The sequence below is a fragment of the Zeus faber genome (assembly GCF_960531495.2).
Source record: "Zeus faber genome assembly, chromosome: 6".
NCBI classification, from domain to species: Eukaryota; Metazoa; Chordata; class Actinopteri; order Zeiformes; family Zeidae; genus Zeus; species Zeus faber.
Genome location: NC_137201.1, coordinates 12489175 through 12512462, shown reverse-complemented (window position 1 = coordinate 12512462; position 23288 = coordinate 12489175). Strand labels below are relative to the sequence as shown.

The 23288-nt window shown below is 42.9% G+C and overlaps 3 protein-coding genes across 3 annotated transcripts in view; 2 read left to right on the top strand and 1 right to left on the bottom strand.

Annotated features, from left to right (window-relative positions):
* Positions 1-11202, top strand: part of LOC307231915 (DNA topoisomerase I, mitochondrial) — a gene marked incomplete at both ends in the record, with an annotated part of 28415 nt that extends 17213 nt beyond the window's left edge. Inside the window, 6 exons of the mRNA XM_080002790.1 lie at positions 35-103; positions 3503-3617; positions 9106-9233; positions 9416-9516; positions 9837-9986; positions 11100-11202. Of these exons, the coding sequence (XP_079858916.1) occupies positions 35-103; positions 3503-3617; positions 9106-9233; positions 9416-9516; positions 9837-9986; positions 11100-11202 (666 nt within the window). The remainder of the gene's footprint in view (positions 1-34; positions 104-3502; positions 3618-9105; positions 9234-9415; positions 9517-9836; positions 9987-11099) is intronic.
* A 1301-nt stretch (positions 11203-12503) lies between these two features.
* Positions 12504-15152, bottom strand: hsbp1b (heat shock factor binding protein 1b). The gene is made up of 4 exons (XM_080001966.1): positions 14941-15152; positions 13856-13922; positions 13380-13503; positions 12504-13034 (listed from the first exon to the last, which is right to left on the bottom strand). Exons 1-3 carry the CDS (start codon positions 14983-14985, stop codon positions 13382-13384), a joined length of 234 nt encoding a protein of 77 aa, XP_079858092.1. The 5' UTR covers positions 14986-15152; the 3' UTR covers positions 12504-13034; positions 13380-13381.
* Positions 15153-15430: 278 nt separating this feature from the next.
* Positions 15431-23288, top strand: part of LOC307231418 (solute carrier family 66 member 2) — a 64850-nt gene continuing 56992 nt past the window's right edge. The window contains exons 1-3 of the mRNA XM_080002117.1: positions 15431-15610; positions 18298-18553; positions 19480-19613. Coding sequence (XP_079858243.1) covers positions 18345-18553; positions 19480-19613 — 343 coding nt within the window. The 5' untranslated portion in view covers positions 15431-15610; positions 18298-18344. The remainder of the gene's footprint in view (positions 15611-18297; positions 18554-19479; positions 19614-23288) is intronic.

The window sequence follows — 23288 nt, the reverse complement described above, 5'->3', positions numbered from 1 at the left end:
AGCAATTTGTGTTCATGTATCTCTTCCTCTGCAGGTTTTCAAAAATTTGAAGCTGTTCATGGAAAACAAGGACCCAGGGGATGAGCTGTTTGACCGCCTCACCGTAAGTGCTCATAACTTGTAGAGCATTTTAACTCTTTTTTTTTTTTCTTTTGTTTTTGGAGTGTCCACATTTTGGAGAATTGGTGATTATTATAATTGTATAACACGTTTATTAAACACAAATGTGAGTCTCTGAAGGGTGCTAAAATAGTACTGGGACCAAGATGATGCACATAGGGACCTACACACACACACACACACAGTCAACACATTTTCACCGTTCACTCATAGATAAAACATTGATTCAGTCATCCAACAACCACGTGAATGTGTGTTGGAAATCCTCAACATAAACCTAAATAACATGTCACCAAAAAGAGTTGATAACACCAATATCCTTTGATCGCTAAACTCTCGGACCGATTGGATAATGTTCTGGTGGTGGAGATTGGGATGGACCACACAGAAGCGTGGCTGTACAGAATGAGCTGGAACGAGGCTGCAGCATCTCCAGCAAGATGAAAGGGGATAAGTCGAAAGAAAGGGAAAGTGGAGAGGAATGGAAGGGGGAGTTGGGATCTTAATATGGAGAGGGGATGATAAAAAAAAAACAACTGGCGCGTGGAAAAAAATCCAAGGGAATGAAATTAGAGCACATGTGCCTATGTGAATGGATTACTGCCTCTGAGAACCCAGTGGCCTCGGAACTGCTTCATCCTGCAGCAGACAGAAAGGCCCAGCAAGTAAATACAAGTAATAAGAGATACTGAAAGCCACTTTGTCTACAACAAGGAAAATTAGGGCCTCTCATAACTCAGCCACTCTTTGACTCAAAATCAAAAAGAAAGATTAGTCCAAAACAGATCTTCATGAGCGTTCTTGGTGAAATGAGCGGTTCCAGAGTGCTGGCTGGAACACCCACGAGATCTGTTTTGGACTGATCCTTTTTTTCCCAAATATATATTGACATTGATTAACTTGTAGATGGAATATTGAAAGGCTAGTGCTGCTGCGGTTCTGCTGACGGCACACGGCCTCTACGCCGGAATATAAAGTGATGTGAGTAATGTCATACCGAGGCGGCGGAAAGTTTTCAATGTAGGGCACAGACTGCTGGTCAGGAAATCGTCAGGGAATGATAAGAAGGGAGGCAGAAGAGTGGGGAGGGCGGGGAGGGGCTAGGTGGAAGAATGGCGAAATTGCTGTGGAGGTTGGGGTGAGAAACATGCTAAGAAAGACTGGGAAAGAGGGAGACGGTGCAAGGTGGCAAAGAGGAAATGACTTGGAAGGCTGGAGTTCAGAGCCGGCGTTCCCCGTCCTCTGGCGTGTCAGGAAATGTCAGAGCGCGTTGGAGGTGGAATGGTAATGGCCGCCTTGGGCAGGCCTGATTGACATGCTGAAAGGCCAGAGCGCAGAATGAGAGGGAAGAGATACCCGCGAGGGTGGGCGGGAGGGCAGCGAGCAAGTGCACCGCCGCCCTGGGTCTGAAGGGCGCGATTTGGCAGGGAGGGGTACGGTGGATGAAAGGAAGGTGGTGGAAGATGGAAGCGTTTGGGGGTGAGGGTGCGGTAAGAAGTGACAGCCTTCCTCCATATCTAATGATATGGAGGAAGAACTGGAGTGGTGTGGAAAGAGGGGCAGGTTTGTGGATGATGGTGAGGGTCAGAGGTAAAATAATAAAAAAATATATTGTTGCAGGCAGTAATGCACGGTGGGGTCCAGTTTATTCGTGTTAGTAATGGATTACAGATTTCTGATTTCCCGTGAAACGCAGCATCACTTCCTATGGAGACGAATTACGATTTTCTGACTTACCGTGGAACTCAGCATCAGTTCAAACTAATTTTGCAAGATCACATTGGAATGCAGCATCTGCTCCTGCTGTCTCTTGTCTCAACCTGCCGCAGATCCTGCACGAAGAAACCAGTACACACCAATGGAGTCTAGACCGCAGCGCACCGTGCACCTCACCCCATGCGTAAGCCCCCACGCCCCCCCCACCCCAGAGCCACACCCTGCACATTTGCGCAACAAATTGGGTGATGTCACAAAGCACTGCTCTCCCCAGCCTGCCCCGCTCTTCCAACCTAGATCCCTTTGTTCGGCTACTTCCGGTATGTGGGGTCCAGTCCTTCGGAAAAACATTTTTTCACAAATTCCTGCTCCTGCGGGCTGAACTCCCCAATGAAAACAAATCGCGTCTGTGTGTGAAGCTGAGGCTAAAGGAAGAGAGAAAGAGTTTGAGGCCGAGTCATAATGAGTTGTGTGCAAGAATGCTAAATCGTTTACTCCTTTAAACGTCAACCATACTGCCTAACTTAGGCCATTGAACGGCATTGAATGGACTATTATATAACAATATATTCCAAGCACTAGTCTTCTCAACCTCCATCTAGATATGAGAAGCGGCTGCTGCCTTGTTATATTTTATTCATTTCTACTTAATAATGGACGGCTCTTCCTCAGATTCATGTTCAGTGCGACCAATGGATGAATCATATTCTGTTATTCTACATCCTACAGTACCAGATGCATTCTCATTATTCCCTGCCTGAACACTGCTTTTGAGCTGGTGGAATATAGTTTCATCTGACTCTCGCTTCAAGAACATCACGACTCGGACCTCGGGAAAATGCGATCATTTTGGCTAAAGTGGGCAGGGCAAGTATGTTTTCCACTGGCTTTTATTAGCCTCCACCAAGCACTTGCATAGACTATCAAATGATTCCACGATTGGACATCTTTATCTATAGATGCGACAATTAGGGCTGCTGTAACGATGTGCTGAAATGCACACAAACACGCCATCCATGCCTAGAGAGACAAGGCGGGGCAGGAGCGCTCATACTGCCCTCAGACTAAGAGGCACCTTCATTAGCATTGCAGGGGCAGAACAGGGTAGCTCATTAGCAAGGTAGACTTGTGTGTGTGTGTGTGTGTGTGTGTGTGTGTGTGTGTGTGTGTGTGTGTGTGTGTGTGTGTGTGTGTAACGGTTTCTTGAGGTGAGAGGAGGTTTATCCATCCACAGAAACACACACCAGCAGAGTGATTCTTCTTTTCCCATCTTCCTTTTAATTCTGATTTAGGAGGAGCTTGATAGCAAGATGGGCCACTACATATAGAATTGTTAGAGACTAAATAATACTGTGATCTTTTCTTAATCTACCTGTGCTGCAGATTATGGTAATGTATGCATACTCCATTCCATTATTAATGTGTTTTTCTTTTCAATTTGTTTTTGGTCTGGCGTTTAATGGATAACTTGAGATTCAAATGGCAGTGCTACAGTGCCACCTACTGCCTGTGCACGTCTGGAGTCATTTGACCTGCTTAGGACTCACTTTTAGGATCTATGTATTTACTCTCAACATTTGTCGTGGATGTTAATATACTTATTAATAATAATCAAAATAATAATTTCACTAATATCTCTCATTACCCCCTACCTCCCTAAATGCAGACGAGCCTGTTGAACAAGCACCTAGGTTCCTTGATGCCGGGTCTCACTGCCAAGGTGTTCAGGACGTACAACGCCTCTATCACCCTGCAGCAGCAGCTCAAAGTGCTCACCAACAGTAGGTCACCTTTAAAGTCCAAAAGGGGGGCGCTTTCATGGTATATATTTTAATTATGCATTTTTCCATTGCTGAACACAGTCACACACACACGCACGCACACACACCAAATCCAGATGTGGTCTGAATAAAATGCACGTAGTGAGATGTGGTCACGTAACACTAAAAAAGTGGAGCAGCTCCTCATGTTAAACACACGTTCAGCAAATATTTGACTGTTTCTGACCGGAACGGAGAAACCCCCTCAGTCATAACGAGCTAATATTGAGTTATTTCCGGAGCTAACGCCACTACATCACCATCACAACAGGGTTTTTCCTGGCTCAAAACACGGCTTAGGTGGTAACTTTTCATGACAGCGACTACGGGCGATCCGACTTTACTGCCACCGTCAACTTGATGTGTTGTCTCAGTACATTTATATTTGGAATGTAAGATGTACTGAGATGTCAGTGGAAAAAAAAGTGACAAACATAAAAAAGTGAACATTTTAAATATTTATTGAAGAATTTGTAAACAAACAGCTTTAAAGTGCCACTGAAATAACAAAGTGCCGTAATTAAAAAGCTTTAAAGTGCCTTTAAAACGGATAATAAACATTTGTGCTTGTGACCATGTTAAATTTACGTTTCACAGCAGATGTATCACCAATCACAGCAGATGTCACATCCAGTGACTGACGATTAGACCCTCCTAATTTTGTTTGCCCAGTAAAACATTTCAACAAGGGCCCTGATGTCTGTCTACTCCTGCTGTGGCCTATCCACTGCCACCCTGCAGCAGACAGAAATCCACTTGTTCATTTGGATCAGTGTTAATTTTGTTAATGAAAATTGTGACTGTTTGTCAACTCCCTTTTTTCCATGAAAGAGACGAGACCTTGACAAGCTAAAAATACATTTGACATTTGATAATAAAAACTGACAATGTATGTTTTGTTTTCATTGTGACGGACTAAAATGTTAGTGGTGGGCTATCAGACATTCAAAATGTGATAACTACGCCCAATTGTGCGTATGTTCCTCAAGTTTCTCTCCACTTAATTTCATAACTGAGTTACTCACCCATTGTTGAACTCGGAACAACAGCAAACTTGGATGCACACGTGCAGATCAAGATAATCCTTCGATATTGCGCTGGATGTCAAGTCAAATGTGAAACCTTTAAAAAAATTAAATAAAATAAATACGTTTATAAAGTGTATCGACTCGAACGACTACACCGGCAAGAGGCCACGTCCCTTCCGTAAAGCTTGCCAAAGAAACAACCACAAATAAACACCAGAAGCAATATATTTCACTGCTCGCTGAAACCATATCTTCGGGTTATGGATTACGAGGAGAGCATGGCAGACGCTCTCAATTATATTGTGGAATTGCGCTGGCAACACGAGGTTGCGCAGCTGGGTCCTCCCTAAAAACAACAATTCCCACAATGCAAATGGTGGGGTCCTCCAAGCCATTTGTATTCTGTGAGCAGATTCCCAGAATACCAGCCATACAGACAGTGTATTAGCTAGGGATGCAACGGTACAGTGGGCTCACAGTTCTGTATGTATCACGGTTTTGGGGCCATTTTGTAACGGTACAGTTTTTGTATCTTTATATTTTTATATTCAATTATAAAGGTTTAAGGTTTGCGTGAAAATCTCAGGTCAGCAGTTTCTGATGCCATGTTCCAAGTCACTTAAATCCCCTTTCTTCCCCATTCTGATGCTCGGTTGCTCGGTTTGAAGGGGGGGTGGGTGTGTGTCACAATACAAGAAAAAACATGTACTATTCCAAGTTATTTTGTGTAGAACAGGTATAAACTGTGTTTTTCACACAAATAATAATAGTAAAATAACTTATTGAAATAAAACCTCACAGTCAGACCAGTGTGTGTGCCTTCGCTTTGTGAACCTCACATAACAGTGGGTGCGCTCCTTTTCAGCCAGGGCACCTCCTGGCGAGGAAGGAGCCTAGGCTATCTCTTACATAGAGGGGGAAACATTTACCGGTGGCAGGAGACGGCAACTTACACAAACACAACATAAAACTGTAAGGGTTAGGGTTAAAATAAAAGAACAGCTCATCACCCAGCGAGACTCTATGCAAGGGGGTTATTTTCCGACTGGACACATTTTTTCATTGGACTCTTTAGTAAAACATTTCTATGTACAGTGGTACTTTGACTTACGAGTTTAATTCGTTCCGTGACAGAGCTCGTAATTCAATCTGCTCCTATTGCAAATAAATTTGCCCCATTGAAATTAATTGAAATGCCATTAATCTGTTCCAGCCCCCAAAAAAACACCCCAATTTTTTTTGTTACATGTTTTTAAATAGGAAAAATGTATTTATAAATAACAAATATTGTATAAAAACATAAAAAAACATAAAGGAGGATGTGTAGATCATTTTTGCCTTCTCGCAGATGATAGCGTGACAGAGGGTATCTCCTGCGAGCTGCTTCTCCGTCAACCACACCAACAGCAGATTCTCCATCTTTTCATGGACAGCGGTCCGCAGCTTAGACATTATTTTAACGCCCTTGGCTGGCGTAATACCCTTTATCGCCTCCTTCTGCTTCAGTATGGTACGTATGGTAGAAGTACTACGCTCGTACTGCCTCGCCAATTCCATCACACGCACACCTCGTTCATGTTTTTCTATTATTTTGCACTTTAAGTCAATGGACATCATCCGCTTCTTTTTCTCAGCACCTACTTTAAAATTGGCAAAATAACTGCACAAAAAGCACAAATTGCGAGCACAAAACACAAAAGAGATGCTTCCACGCTCAGGTCACCACGTGAAGTGAAGGCGTGAGACGCGGGATGCTGGGCGCATTCGCTCGCTACGCCCACCAGCGGCGGCGTACCTGAAGCTCGCTCCTCGTAACTCAAATTTTTGCTCGCAAATCAATACAAAAAAATCGACGGAACTACTCACCCCTGATCATCTCCTAGATGAGGTTGTCACCTCTGTCTGCAGTCCATCTCCTGCCTCTACCTGCTCTTGCACCACCTTATCCAGCACCTCACATGGCTATTACAATGAACAATGTAAATGTCTAATACACAAACACAAACAAACTAGATTGTACAAATATTTTTCAGGCGGAAGTATCCATTTGGTTTAATTTGTTCACCTTGTTACTTCCTCATATCGGGCTCTTTTATTAAAGAAATCCGTCATCTTGCCTGTTCTCTTATTGAGGATCTGTGAATAGACAAGAACAATCACCTATTTAAACAACCTTTTGGTGGCTAATTTGTTTATTGTCGTTGTGGTGGCGGTCACTCTATTCTCGTTTTGTCCATTGTATGTAGTATGCAGTATTACATGCCTTACAGCCAGGCTATATTTAATTGTGTAAATCGCATTATTGGGGGAACAACTGGGAGTACAAATGTACGTGCCCCTTTGGGGACGTAGGTGAGGGAGAATATTGATAGGAGATTCTTGCGATTTATTTATTTTTTTTCCTCGTCATAGTAACTCAGATTTATTGTGTTCTCTCAAAAACCCCAACTTTTTAACTTTTTGTTTCCCCCTCAGTTACTGTGGGGAGGGTAAAATTACATGAAATTCCCGTGACATTGTTTTTACCTTAGCTATGTCCCATAAGGGGCTACGTACAACTACCGTACCGGCTATCGTACAAATGAATTAGACAAATGTGGGGGGGGGGGGGATTTTACGTTCAGCCCAAAAGTCTCTCTCAATAACTCTGCTGATCACTCGCTCTGCTCTGCTCGCCCGCTTATGCCGTCAAAGGTAGTTCTACCGTCTTCTGTCCTCCACAGCTATTGCATATACAGGTACTCCTCACTTTATATACTACATACACACTATATACATCGCTTTGTGACATGCCAGTTAGGTAAGTACTGAAACTTACCTCTGGTACTTACGCCTGTGAGGTAAGTATCAGAGGTAAGTTTCATTTAGGAGGATGTCAATGTATATTTGATATAACACAGACAATTAATACTATTACAGAACCCAGTATCACCATTGTGGCGCCGCCCCTTGCGGCTTAGGCGAGCTGCCTCAGCCTTTTCGATGTAGGAAAAATCCTACACAAATGCCATAGCTGACCCCTCCAAAGAAGGTATAGTGATGTTCCCAGGAAGAAATACGATAGTTATACGTAACTTTTTTTTTTTTTTTTTTTAAACCCCCATTTTGTCATACTGGTTGCAATAGTCAAACAACCTTTTTCAGATAATGCTTTTCATGTGAATTGGCTACTTTGATGTTCTAGCCTTACATCTGTCAGGCTTTTATCATTATTATGCCCTGTCGCCATGTCCCTGTACACCAGTCATATTTTACTTTCATCTTCAGATATTTTTCTTGTCTTGGTCTCTCTCCCTCTCTCCGTATGTGTAAGGCTTGGGCAGATTTCCGATTAAATCAGTGGTCGACTCCATCTATCGTGATTAACATTGATGACCGACAAGTTTTGTTTTTTTCATCCTGCAGGAAAAATCTGAGCAATGAAACGGCGTAAATGCAGTTTCACATGTTCTGGAACAGGAGCGAAGAGGAAGGGAGGGAGAGGGAGGGAGGCTCTCGCCCTCTCCGCTCAGAGCTGTCGAGTAACCTACTTTCCTGCTCTATATGCAAATCTTGTGATTATAACATAGCAATATAGATTTATTTTATTTCCTTAGTTTCTTACATGTATGTAAAATGAAAAACATAACTCAGAGAATTGGAGCACAGTTTTTCTTTAATTTCCCCTCCAGACATAGCTACAGCGTGTGTACACGCAGGTTCCAGACTCCTGTGGCTATGTTTTGAATTTAAATGTTTCCTACATGTAAAAAAAAAAACAACTTTTTAAACACAACTGAGTTAAGGGACTGTTGCTTTCTGTTGCTGTAGGACAAAATTTCTGTAAATACTTGTAAATTATAAATCCTACATTTCTGTAACGCGGAGACCGCATTTTCTCTCTCTCTCTCGGTGTGTGTGTGTGTGTGTGTGTGTGTGTGTGTGTGTGTGTGTGTGTGTGTGTGTGTGTGTGTGTGTGTGTGTGTGTGTGTGTGTGTGTGTGTGTGTGTGTGTGTGTGTGTGAGAACTTTCTTCACTGGCTCCGTCAGTATCTGTCTCTCTGTTGCCTCCTTTGCCAAGGTTCCTGCCCCGGCAGATAGCGCTGTCACTCTGTCCTCCTTCTCATCTCTGGTCTGCCACAGAGCAAATCTGTTTCCAAGCACGGGGTTGTAGCCATAAACTCTAATTACTCAAACTCTAATTCCAAGCGTCACCCTCCTGTGGGGGTGGGTGGAGTTCTGTACAAATGTCGGCTACAATGACTGAAAACTCCTTGTACTCAACATCCACCATCAGCACAATGTACCTTCTATGTTACCGTGACAGAAGAAGTCTGCCTCCTGCTGTTTGCTTTCCAGAGTTTCAATGTTCAATTTAGGGTTATCTTTTGACTTCATGTGTATAAGACAAGTGTTTTTGATTTCCCTCTGCCACCTTCCCAGAATCCGACAACGTGGCCGAGAAGCTGCTCTCCTACAACAGGGCCAACAGAGCGGTTGCAATTCTCTGCAACCATCAGAGGGCACTGCCAAAAACTTATGAGCAGTCCATGGCAAACCTGCAGTCTAAGGTAGGATGGACGGACGGCAGAGCTTGACCAACGATGACGCGCAGGGGGTTTCTTCTTCTTTACACACCAATTCTTACTCATTTAAATTCATGAAATGACACGGGCAAAGGTAAATATTGCGAGACCGTGGACTTGTTGAGCCACTGTATAACCATGGTCCCGATTGATGTCTGTCCGTTCAGATAGACGGCAGGAAGGAGCAGCTGTCTCTGGCAAAAACGGAGCTCAAACAGGCCAAGAAGGAGGCCAAGGCAAAGAGCAGCCCAGATGGCAAGCTGCAGGCGTAAGAATCAGTCATAAACATCATACAGACCCAAATTACAGATGATACCTCGTGCCTCAATCAGCACATGTAAATACACAACATAAATAACAGCATAATACAGACACAAATGCCACCTAACAGCAGGTGTCACTACAATAAACACGACTCTAATTTAATCCTACACTTTAAAGAGGGACCTCCATGCCATATTCAGGGAACTGGAACGCTGTAGCACAGCAGTCTCCCGCTGCCACACACATCTATCAAAGCTAATTTGGTGCCAGCGCTGTTCAACTACTCACGTGGCCGTGCACCTCCCGTCCGTGTTTTCCTCTCAGGTTGGTGGAGCGCAAGAAGAAGGCGGTGCAGCGCTGCGAGGAGCAGCTGCTCAAGATGCAGGTGCAGGCAACCGACAAGGAGGAGAACAAGCAGATTGCTCTGGGCACCTCCAAGCTCAACTACCTGGACCCGCGCATCAGCGTGGCCTGGTCAGACACGACACACACACACACACTCTGCTGCTTTTCCTGAGGCCATGCTTTTAAGACTTGTTTAACAGGTTTTTAAGATTCAAGGTAAACTGCATTGTTCTCAATATACACCAGTTAATCGTAAATTGGGGGGATTTCCTGTGATTGACTTCTGGTCCGCAAGGATTCCAACATTAAATATATATAATTTTTTTTATCTGCTGTTCCTAATATCTGAGTTTATATTAAAATCACAAATAATCCAACTTGGGTTCATCACACTGAACTATATTAGGGGGAAAAATATCAGAATAAAGCTGCAGTTTAACTTAAACTCCCAATATTCCAGATGTTGTTTGATGAATCATTCATTTAGACCACAAAGTTGTGAATCAAGATGTCTGAGTAACTACTGTACAATAAAACTCCCACTTCAATGTTGCCTAATCCATACAGTTCAGCTCAAACTTTAAAGATTTAATTTAGCTTTTATAAAAGGAAATTGTGGTTTGAGAAAACAGTGATTGATTTTCGGGGGGGTCCCCCAACAAAGATGTGAGCCAAGCAACACTGTTTTACGACTGCAATCTAGTAAAGGAGAGTGATCATACCATTGAAACATCCAGGTGCTGTTATACACTATATCAGCACTCATGTAATGCTTCTTATCCAAAATTACTTGATTGTAACAAAACGGTTAAAAGCATATTGTTAGACAGCTCTGGGGAATACTCGATTCTGATTGGTCTATAGCGCAATCAGTGGTCTCTTATTTCTGAATAATGACCACTGTCTGTCTCTGACCATTGTCACCTTGTTTCATGCAATGTTAGCTGTTGTTGTGGAACTATTTCTTAGTGGAAGCTTTTAAAGTAGACATACTAGTTTAAAATAATTTCCAAATCAATACTTTGTCTCAATGTATTTCATTGGTAAATAGCTATGTAATAAGTGTGATAATGTGCAGCCAGCTGCTCATTATAGCAAACTAACCCCCGACAGGGTGATGCTTTTTGATACGGTTTGAGGAAAAAAAAAACAAAAAAACAAGCCCATATTAGACGACTATTGTAGGTTATTACTTTTCCTTTTTGCAGCCTCATGTCCAGTTTCCCTCTGGTCACTTCTCAGGTGTAAGAACATGGAGGTGCAACTGGATAAAATCTACAACAAGAGCCAGAGAGACAAGTTTGCCTGGGCCATCGACATGACCGAGTTGGACTTTGAGTTCTGAGCCCGTCCCGCCTTCGCTGCTGTGAGCCGATGCTCGGATGCAGTTGGAGGAACCCGTTCATTTGTACGGGACATTATATTGTCTGCAGACAATATCACACTTCATGCTTTGATATTTGTTAAGTGTTATTTTCGTTGCTGTTGGCACTTTATATAGATGAGTTGGTATTTTGATTTCTACATTTATACACATTTAAATAAAGGTTCCTTGTGTGCAGTCAAGTATGTTATTGTACAAATGCTATCTCTAATGTCTGTGTACAACTTTTTCAACATACATGTTGAAAAATGTATGATTACAATGACTGACAACTAAATGGATAAAGAGAAGGAATTTATGTTTGATCTATGACCCTACAGAGTGACATTAATAAAGTATTTGCACATTATTTAAGTGGCAACAATAAATGTAATCAATTATGATTTAGAATTCCGCTTAATTGCACCTTTAGTCAATTTACCATTGAGTGAAGTCTATTAGATTTGCACTTTTAATTATTTAGGTTTTCCCCTTTTTTACTAAATGGCTAAAGCTTCGAGTTGGGTGTGGACTGAAGAAACAGTTTGCCAGCCCTGAAACCATTTTTCTAATTGATTGGAGTTGGAACAATCCCTTGTCCATTCCAGGACTCTGCTTTGTTTGCTGCAGGTGATAGATATTGATCAAGTCACAATTCTAATAAACAATCCGGCTTCATTTTGCTCTACTACACAGTATAATCATTCCACCCTCCGTCTCTACTTTCCAGGTTCTAACCGGGAGAACCATCACCAGTGTGATGTGGGCCATTAAGCTCGAACTGGACTGCGGTATAAAGGCTTTTACCTCGTGCTTCTGCCTGCAAACTAGCTCCCATATCGTCTTTTTCTTTTAATGCTTTCATTTTGCCACCCTGAGGCCAAAGCTTGTCAAGTGTTCTAAATTTAACTATGCAGTTTTTGGATAATATCTTTGAGGAATGGCAGTAGTGCCCCCATTTATTTATGTAAACAAAGGCTTCTGGGAAGGTAAAGTTGTACTTTAAATTGCTTTTCAAAGGACCTTACTTTTCTTTGGTGACAGTGTTTTGGACATGTCATGCCTTCCCTGTTTTGTTTTCGATGCGTTCAGTGTGCCTTAATCATTGATGCTCTTAGTTATTCAACTGTTGACTTAAAGTTAAAAGCAATTACGTGTCAAATGTTCTCAACGCTTATACAATGCTTGTTTATTTCTGAATTGCTTTGTACTTAACATTTAATTGCAAAGTTGAAGTGATTCCATGTTGTAAAACTGATTGAATGTTTACAATTGACTCAGAATTGTATTAAATATCTTTATTAGAACAAAATCAGTCAAATTTGGAATGCATCCCACAACTTGGCACAACAACTGTGCCGTTTTGTTTCATAAAAAAACCTCTGGCCTGAGATGTTAACTCTACTCACTAAGCGTGTCCTGGGGATGGAAGTTTTACATCCCGTCACGTCCGTGGCTTTTACTTTCCAAACAAGGCCGTGGAAGTCCGCCCTGCCCAGCCAGAGTGGATATAGGATGTTATTCAAACGTGGTGATGGCAGCCAAACAATCCTACGCCCTCAGTGCACAAAATCAATAAACTGCATTCCCGCAAGTAAGGAGTCAAAATTCCGAGGGTGCGTTACACTACTCTAGCTTACATACAACATCCTACTTTTCAAGTCACTAAATAACTGGAACCATTTACCACAATATTCAATATATAAAAAAAGCATTTCACACAAAACACCGTATCGCTTTAGCTGTGGTCAACGCTGGAATGAGTCCACGCCTCCTGAAGATTGAACTGCCATCATGCCTTGTTGCCTGGCAACCTGTGGAAGAGAATGAAAAGCGAAATGTTTTGTGTTGGCTGAGAAGTAACGATGTGCCTTTCATAACATAATTCCGCTGTGCCACATAGATGAAAGAAACACAGCCGTAATCTTTACTTCAATAGCGTGTTGTCTTTTTGTTGTACTCGCAACTGAAAAGTATGTTTCAAGTCGTTAAAATCTACCCCGTAAGAATTTCATTTCAGCCTATGCCTTTGTGACTTCGAAGAGTAAAGATTCACTGAAAGGAAGACGCTATCCGTTCTATCCGGCAAGGTAGAGCAAAGGTGTTCATTTGCAGTCAGATTGAGATTCCGCTGGGATTTCTTACAAAGTCCTTTTTACCGTTATGACCCTTGACCCTCTTTGGCCTTCTCAGGTGGAGCCTCGATCTCCTCGACTCCGGCCTGGGTCATCAGGTCAGCGATGTTCTTCTCCAAGTCATCGATGCGCGTGCTCATTTCGTCAAGTGCAGGAGCAGTTAAGGTACGTTAACAAGTCTCTTGGAAAAATGCAATGGTAAGATTTTTAAAAATATATACACCCCACCCATTTTCCCAACCACAGCAAAATCTAATTATAAACAAGGCTTATTCGGTTGGACCCAGAACCGCGATTGTGGCACCGCCCCTTGCGGCCGGCCACCTGCGCGAGCACCTTGTGTCAATTACTCACATTTTAGTATTTTTAGAGCTTATTGTGCGTAATCACCGTCATGACATTTCAGTGTATATATGCATGACTATGTATATGTATGTGACAAATAATCTCTTGAACTTGAATATGTTGTGTTTCTGCTGTGTCAAATGCTTGAAGGATATTTCTTCCAATGATCTGGTCTGACATGGTCTGAAACTTGTCCTGCATCTGCTGCAGTAGTGTCTGGACCTGAGAAACACAGCATATAGAGTTAGGAAGGTGTGAAATTTAATCATTTGACATAAGAATCGTAGGTTTTGGTTATAAAAACCTAGATTAAAAGTCAGGACATTCGATGACAACAATTAAAAAAAAAAAAAAAAGTTTCATCAATATTAATAAACAACATTAACTTAACCAATTACTGCCTCACAGAATATTCTGGTTCCATCGGAGTCAATAAATGACAATGAACTCAGTTTGTGTTCACATGCATGGACACTCAGACTCCAGCTCAGAGTTAAATCAACCATTTTCTCGGAACGAACCGACACCCGTCTCCATGGCAACACCAAACATTCCATGGTTGCATCCTACATAAAAGACTAAAAAGGGCATTTAGCCCCTTAGTGTGATGAAAACATGAGTTATGGTCGGTTTGGTGTTTGGAAAACTTTCATACTGGATAGACAAAACAAGGGAATTATAGTCAACTATTTCTATGACTGACATTGTAGTTTGGAACCATGCTGACATTTGGGAAGCAATAAAACGAATTGCCAACTAGATAGACAATAAACCTGGAACACTGGGACAGCTAATAAAAAAAAAAGTCAATATACAATAAACCGAAAATTAGCCACAATGGAGCACGGCAATATACAACAACCGAGAAACTGAACAATAAACCTCAGAGTCAACAACTCACATTGTGACGAAAGTGGCAACGCCAACAAGTCAATACGAATTAACCAAGAGTGTTGACTTTTTGAGGACGCTACTCGCAAAACGTATCGCGACAATTTTGACATCCACTGCTCTGCAGGCACTGGATGAGGCACTGGATGAGGCTTCACCGCAGCAGCATGCGTACAGCGCGAACTGGAAATCACGACCAGGGCGTTCCACCTCCCAGGCTTCCGTAGGACAACGCTATCGGTACGATACAAAAAACCAGACAAGCCCACAGCGAAGCTAACAGCCTAGCGCTAGCCTGGGCTAGCGGTGTAGCGGCTAGCGCTAGCGTCCCCCTGGCACCTCGACTCACCACGTTGGTCAGGTCCTGCACCGACTTGGGATCCGTTTCGGCCATGGCGCGTCAGGGAAAAAAAAACAACCCTTCAGTTGTCTGTCGGGGCGAGCTCCCGCGTTCTGGCTGCTGATAAGGACCTGCGACCGCCCGAGTCGGAAAACAGCCGCCGAAGCTCCAGTCCCACAGCGTCAGCTGTTCTCACCCAACGCGCCCGAGAGTTACCGCGAGAGTTCCCCTCTCCCCGCGCGTGAGTATCGCGATGGTTCCGCTCGCGCTTCGGGTTTGCGTCGACTCGCCCCGGAGGTATCGCGGGAGTCGCCCTCGTCGCCGAGCGGTTCGGGCGGACGCGCGGGAGCTAACGCGAGGGTTCCGTTCTTCCCTTGGGGTTTGGGTGGACTCGCCCGGAGGTATCGCGGGAGTTGTCCTCTTCGCTGGGGGTGCTGAAAGTTCCTGGGACTTTGAGTTCCTCGTTTTTTTGAAGTTTCTCGGCTCCGGTCCCAAGTAGGTTGTGTCGTTCTCCGAGCGTGGCGGGTGTTGGTATTTATTGCCGAGCTGGAGCTGTATGCATGTGCTGCTTTTTTTTGGGGGACGCCGCCGGAGTATTTTGACCTTAAATCAGGAAAACAAAATCGACAGAATTGCGGTACGGCGGATAAATACCAGGAGCCTGGAAAGCAGCAAACAGGTAAAGCAGGGACATAAAACATCTCCGTACGGTAGCACCGCGCTCTGCACGCATCGCCCAAGCCCCTTTGGCTTCATTCACCCATTCGTCCTCAAGTTTTTATTTTTTTATTTTTAGAAGTCCCTTCTTTACCCTCGGCCGAATCGGGTCTACTTCCAGAATTGTGTATATATATAAAAAAAAAAAAGCACATGAATAAAAGTAAAAGGAACCAGCACGGATGTCGAGGTCGCGGTGTAACGCCGTCCCGTTCAAGAGTCAGGATTCGACAGTTTGTATTTGTCACCTAACGTTCGCAGAGCCGTTCCAGTTTCCCCGCGCCGCTCGGGCGTGCTGCGGCGGCCCTACCCACCCCAACTATGCCCCTTTTTTTCTCCCAGGCTTGCATAATACGACAGGTTATAGCCGGGGGCTGCCAGAGTCGCCCGTTGACAGGCGTTTTCCGTCAGCGTTTTCACTTTGAGATGCTTGCTTCTGTCCGTGTGCGGCGCGTTCGGCTCGGGTACGCGCTCGTTCGTTCGTTCGTCCAGGGTTGCTCTGTGGGTCCATTCACTGGAACCTTCTCATGAATGAGCCATAAAACATGACAAACCACCACTTGGGAGGGACATTCTTTCATGCTGCTTGATAGATGGATGGATGAATGGATGGAGATATAGATCGATAGATCGATCGATCGATAGAAATTGCAGTAATGTTACAGCAGCTCGCATCAAAAAATAAAATAAATACATAAAAAATTAAGAAGTAATGACCTAAACTCAAAAAAATGGTCATCTACAATAACTAATGAAATTCTTATGCACATACCAATGAACCAGAAAGATTAAAAGAAATTAAAAAAAATTAAAAAAAAAAGCTAATGTACAACAAACCTCATGATAAACATTGAATAAATAAAGCCTAATCAACAAAAAGTATCAACAATGTACATTTTGGCAGTTGTACAAATGTATTGTTATGACATATTGTATTTTGCATTTCATTTAAAATAACTACACTGTATATTCTTGAGCTGTTTATTATTACTTTATTACTTGCTATATATTTTGTTTCACTTTTGTTTAGCTGTTTATAACGTATTACTTTTTGTATGTATGTTGTGAATTGAGTGTATATTCTAAATACTTGTCTTATCTCTACTTATCTTATCAACAAGCCCCTCCCCACATGCGGCATTTAACCCATGAACTTATTAACGCCACTCTCCGTCTCTCAGCCCCATCTGCCAAAGCAATGTGGTCCCCGGTGGAGATTTGGTAGTCCAGCCACATGTCCTTTGCAGTTGAGTTATTTGAAACAGCAGCTGATGTGTAATAAGACACTGCTCACCCTCTCAGTGACTCTGACTGAGATTTTGGAACGTCAACCGAGTGGAGTGAGTCAGGGTTAAGGTGCTCTCAATGCACCGGCCATGTTGAAGTAGCAACAGCCTTCCTGGCAAAAGTGGAAAATAAAGGCGGTGATCCTTGTTGTTATTGAGCAGTAGTATGTTTTTTGATTTTATCGAATAAGTTCACCCGCTGTTGCAGTATTGCATGACTTATTACACGCATTTCATGATGACCTTAAGAGAACACGGTCTGCCCTGTTTACAGTACATGGCGATAAGCCAATGCTCGCAGGAAACAATATCTTCAGTCATCTTTGGAAGAGAACGGCTTCTCTAACCACTTATAGTGTGGAAAAACATGTTTTATACACCAGGAACTGCAGTATTTAAAGGTCATTTCAGCACATTACTTAAGTGTTTTGTATCATTTGAGCAAAGCCTGACCGCGATTTCCAAACCCTAGTCACTCGATCGAGAGTTCTGCTTTTATTTTGTGGCACTGAGAGGAGAAACGGAAGCTCGCTGGAAATAGTTCCACTCTTGGTGCTTGCAGCGTTCATCATTGTCAGACGCTGGAAAACCACAATTACACGGTAGCACCTTCCTCAAAGATATTCAGTTTGACTGACTCTTATTTCATCTCATCAACGTCCAAAGCCGGACTCTCACCTCGAACCTCATTCTTTCTTTTATCCCCAAGGAGACATCAGTTTACCCCCAGAATATCCACCTGTTGTCTCGTCTCTGACTTTGTCACTTTTTCTAATGTCAAAGGCACCTTCCCAAAAACGCTGCTTACTGCCACTCTATACTTTGTTCTTTGAACTTTGACCTCAATTGCTGCTTGGAATCCCTACCCCTTCCTCATCAAAAGCTTGCATTTTGACTAAGCTTAGCCATAGATTTAGTTTGTGTTTCAGACCATTATAACCGTTTTTATCTGTCTGGGTATTTTTAGAGATGAAGGGATTAAATGTTGTCTTTGAAAACTAATGTAAGGCCTTTAACCTTTTGTAACTAGTTTCTGTACACATTCTCTTCTAATTTCCAACATCCATCCCTGCTGTAGTACCTTCCATATGTTGATGTTAAATTGTATTCATTTGCATGTGTATTACAGACAAAAGGCGGATTGGTGAGAACCATTTAGTGTCTCATAACCCTTATGTCATTCTCACCTCTATCATCAGTCTATGGCCATTTATCAATGTAATTTCCTGATGGAGGGTTAAACTGGCCAAGTTCAATCTTCAGATCGAAAGGGTCGTACTTTCCAGGAACACAAATCCTTCCAAGTCTTCCATTACTAAGCTGTTCATAAATGTTGTATTTTTCCCCCTTCCCTTGCTGCCAGGTGCGACCTATACATCTCCTTCACATCTCAGAGTCTACCTCTATGTGATGGACAGCGAGGTGGGTCTCCAGGAGGAGGACATGAAGGGTTCCTGGACCATGCTGTCATGGCTGGCGTCCTGTGTCATGGTGTTTGGCGGCGCCGTGCCGTATGTTCCCCAGTACCAGGAGATCCTGAGGAGCAGCAACACCGAAGGGTTCTCCACCCGGGTTTGTCTGGTGCTGCTCATAGCCAACATACTGCGCATCTTCTTCTGGTAAGCATCAGGAGACCTGGAGCCCAAAATGAGACGTAGAACACAAGATAGGATATGTTTGGCTGCGATTTTCTCACAGTTTCTCATTTCGACCTTTTCCATTTTTAGCTCCTAACCTCCTTCATTTCCTTATGTCTTTTTTTTCCCTGTCTGAGACAGTTTTATAAGGTCATTCCCCTGATCCTTATGGGAGAAATATATTAATAGACAGAACCCTGTTATTTAGGTAACCCTAAAAATGATATTACACTGAGATAATCATGCCTGATACTTAACATATCTGAAATTCTGTACCGCTCGCACTGTGCTGCTGGAGTTATTTTACACCAAAAAGGGAGCAACTACAAAGGTCACTTGTTTCATTGGCAAGGGGACAGGAAATGTTAAAGAATCATTCTAGAGTCACAGGATTTTGTGTTGAAAAGTTAAAGGTCTGGCGAGATCAATGAAAGAGTCGTGGAGTAGAAATTCTTTAATACAAAGCCATTAATGTCCAGATCCTCATGTATTTATTATGCGTCAAATTCCCTTTACTTTGACGTTAGGTCAGTGGACCCTTCACAGTGATGAGTTCTTTCAGGCTTGGTTGTAGCACTGACAGTCTATTTAAAATGACTTTGGTTATTGCTGTATTTATGTTTTCATTTCAAAAAATGTTTTCACTGTTGTGCAGGAGCATGCACTACAGGCTTGATTAACATCACTAGGGCAACCATAGATGCCGTTGACACTACTCTGCTAAATTGAACAAGCACCGAAAAAAGAACATTTCCGAGCACGAACCACTGTTCAAAGAGTGTGCTTGCAAATGAGACGGACTGATCCATGGTTCATCCTCACACCGGATGTTGTATTACTTTTTGGAGGTAAACTCTGCGCTGTGTAATCAGCGACACTCAGCCTGTCCTTGGGTTGTGTTCCTGCAGGATAGGGAAGCAGTTTGAGCTGACGCTGCTCGTACAGAGCGTGGTGATGATCGTCACCATGTTTGCGATGCTCCATCTCTGCTGCAACGTCCAGAACGCCAACCGCGTCAGCACCAAGCAGCACCGACTCTCAGGTAGATGGAGACACTCTCACCATTACACGACACAGACACACAGTCGGCTACATCTGATGATACAGTTTGTACTCATTTCCCAGAAGCATTTAAAATGAATCCACTATAATAATAAAAACTACCCCAGAACACCCCAGTCCCCAGGTATTTTCCTTTTACATTGAGTTTCAATTCCTACTCTTTGCCAATAGAGGGAGCCATTGTAAAAGCTTTTATGTTGCTACCGCCATATCATTATCGATTTCTTTCACCTTTTAACTCTTTATCTTTTATATGACCACACATTTTATTGATTTTATGATTTTTCCCAAGGTGGGGCTGACCAAATACATACACATCACAGTCATGTCATAAATACTGTGGTGTATATGGATATATAAAGATTCAGATACCTATAGGTGCACATAAGGGACCCTCACACAGACACAGAGTATTAACATAGTCATTAGGATCTTATGAAGTCTGCTCATGTGACTGTCATGCTAGTCACATGACATCAGAGATTATCCTAATCTGTGCGCTATACTTTTTATTTCTGCACTTTTGTTTGTGTGTATGACACCTAGGATTCATTTTGTGTGTGTGTGTGTGTGTGTGTGTGTTTTATATGGTAGTTAATTTCCAGGTTCAGCCTTTAAAGAGAGGTTTTATGTGAGTGATTTTTTTAGGGGTTCGGCTGTATTGGACTGTCAGAAATCTAATCTGTGTGCACTTTTAATTTGGTAACATGCCATATAAGGAAATTGAATAATGGACTTATCCTAATACTCAGATTGTGAACTGCAAAATGTGCTATTGAAGAAATTTGTTTGGATAACTAATAGTTTCTTTCCTGGCTAAGAGTTAGACTCTAATTCAGAGTTAGACTCTAATTCAGACTCTGACTATTTGTCATTTGGACATAAGTATGTTTTGCCACAACCTAAAAGTTTGTTCTCCCGTCGTGAAGTCAACAGCCTTAAGGTCTCAAACCATCAAGTATGTCCACTCTCTGTGGCTGAGTGATGTATCGGTTGTCTCTGATGACCCCCCTCCCCTTGTTACTGACACTGAGCCGCACCACACTTTCACACCAGGCCGCCCTCCCATAGGGACTGCCACGGGGGTCCGGTTTCAAAAAGTCCGATGGGAGGGGTGCACTCTCTGATGGTGGGAAACAGGACGAGAATAGATCCGAACCATCAGTCACCGTCCACTGTCCTTCCTCACCCCCCTTAGTGAGCCCTTCCAAAGACCCTTTCCTTGCAGCATTGCTTACCGTGATTCTCCACACACTTCTTCACTTTACTTCATACCTCCTTCCAACCCCCCCCCCCATGTTTATCCTTGTTCATGCACCAACACCCCCTCTTCCTGTCCCTTCCTGTATTTTACACAGCGGACGTGTTATACACCACTAGTTCATCACTGGTTACCCCTGATCTCTCCTCCTGCCAACACCTGTTTGCACATCACTGACCTTATTTACCATTTTGTAAAAACACACACACACACACACACACACACACACACACACACACACACACACACACACACACACACACACACACACGTTGAGATCAGTATGCACTGTACTTGCATGTTTTTAAGCTCTTCCAATTAATTTTTTATTTTTTTTTACACTTAAAACAGCATTGCTCCTATAGTCCAGAACTGTGCATTAGCCAGCATGATGGTCTTCACCCCCGTGAGCTGACTCAGAATTTGTGACTTTGCAGTGACTTCTAGTTGCCGTGGCCCCTGGGCCCCACATTAACCCAACACATTAACCTCCCTCGGGCCTCTAGGTCAAGGATCAGGTGGTGGGTAGGGCCCAGTGGGAGCGAGGAAACTTTTAAAGGGGAATTTGACCCTTGGGCCGACTTTCAGGTTGGCAGCAGACTAACAGGAAGACGCTATGAACAGTTGATAAACCAGGGTAACTCATTGGGATGAAAGGTGCCCGGTCATCAGCCTTTATGTATCTTAACTACATGAGACCAGTGTTGTTTCAGGAAGTAATACAGATCTAGGCCCAAAGGGGGCGAGCAAGTCGCTGGAGCCTCTCACATACTGTACTTGTTGAAATGCTCTGTATTGTTGAAACTCGGTGGATTTCTGTAGTGTAATAACAGCCCCCTCTAGTGGTCAGCGTAGTGCAGTCTAAATTGTAATCCTCACAGGAGCTGCACCACTGCTCATTTTTAACCAAATTGATTACCTTGACCAATTCTCACCTCTCACCTGTAACACTGCACTCAGGTTTACACTTTCTACTAAACTGCACAAATGTAACCATTCCTGCCACATGGACATACACCATTTTGGACTGTGGAAAAGTTGTGTTGAGCCTCAGCAGTAAAACTGTCAGTGCTCAAAAGATGAAATCAGCATATTCAGTCAATACTTTCCAACTTCTTCAAGCAGTACATTATATGTGTGTTATTTGTACAGTATGCCTGACTCTACCAACTCATAAAGGAGGTACACGACTGCTTTGTGTGCCTGATATTGAGACTATTAGAGACTGCTTCTCGGAAAGTCTGCAATACAAGTACTTTTCCTGGACCTAATTAACTCTGGTTTTTTGATACATGTTGTCGTCCGATGTTTATGTTTTCCTGTGTACATATTGCTGTTCGGTTCTATGTTTATTTGTTTCACCCATGGTGATTTTCCCCCTCTTGGAGTAGTGATCACTTGTTTATAGACCCAAACATGGTAAACTAGTTCTCCAAAGAGGGTGGTTGGTGGTGGTTCTCTATAACCAAAAGCTGTGCTCTTGTCATTCTACAGCTCGTCCACAGGACAGAGTTATTGCAGCAGTTCTTGATGATTTTAGAATGAATAAAGAGTTGCATTGCAGGTTGAGAACTTTAACTCCACTTGCAGACTAACTCTGTCCTAGATGGAATGGCGTACAAATACTCTGTCTGTTATGTCCAGCATGCTGACAGCACAGGTTTAAAAAACTAAAATAAAATAAATAAACAAATAAAATAAAATACAAGCACTAGGAATCGTTTGAATTGTATGGGTATACATGCCTCTGCGTAGCAGACAAAGTGTATTAGTTTAGGTCCTTGTGGAGTAAGTTATACAGTAGGATGTGCTTTTTTGACCTGATGTATTGTCTGCGCTGGTGTGTGAATGGTGCAGTGCAGTGTATGACGGCTCTGCCACTCACCCTTATCTGCCACATTCAGGCAGCACTGCAGTTGGGAAAATCGGGTGTGACCAGTGATACACACACACTGAAACACACAATGCTAAGCACATGCCCCAACGCATGCAGACACACACACACACACACACACACACACACACACACACACACACACACACACACACACACACAGACACACACACCAGAAACAAATAAACAAACGCACATGCACAGAAACGCATACATTTGTAATGTATCCAGCCTCATTTGCATATTCCGCTGCACACAGGAAAGTGTTGTGCATAAATGTGTAGGGTGTTTAATTAAATCTCTGATAACAGCAAAGTTTAATTAGCGAGTCATATCAAAGCAGGTCTCCTAGCACATTACATTTCAATAAAATGTGGAAAACCGGAGGGAAAACATTTGAAAGAACCTTCTTCTGAGGGGAGATTAGTGGAGATTATTGCACACTGAAGCATTCAGGGCACTCTCCGACATTTGGAAGTCCATAAATGTACACACGTACA

What these genes read in the sequence shown, in the direction of transcription:
- hsbp1b (XM_080001966.1), bottom strand. Translation starts at nt 14,985, where the DNA reads ATGGCCGAAACGGATCCCAAGTCGGTGCAGGACCTGACCAACGTG. An exon ending in TGCAGGACCTGACCAACGTG is followed by an intron (nt 13,923 to 14,940) that starts GTGAGTCGAGGT and finishes TGTGTTTCTCAG; the next exon opens with GTCCAGACACTACTGCAGCA. An exon ending in AGACCAGATCATTGGAAGAA is followed by an intron (nt 13,504 to 13,855) that starts ATATCCTTCAAG and finishes CTGCTCCTGCAC; the next exon opens with TTGACGAAATGAGCACGCGC.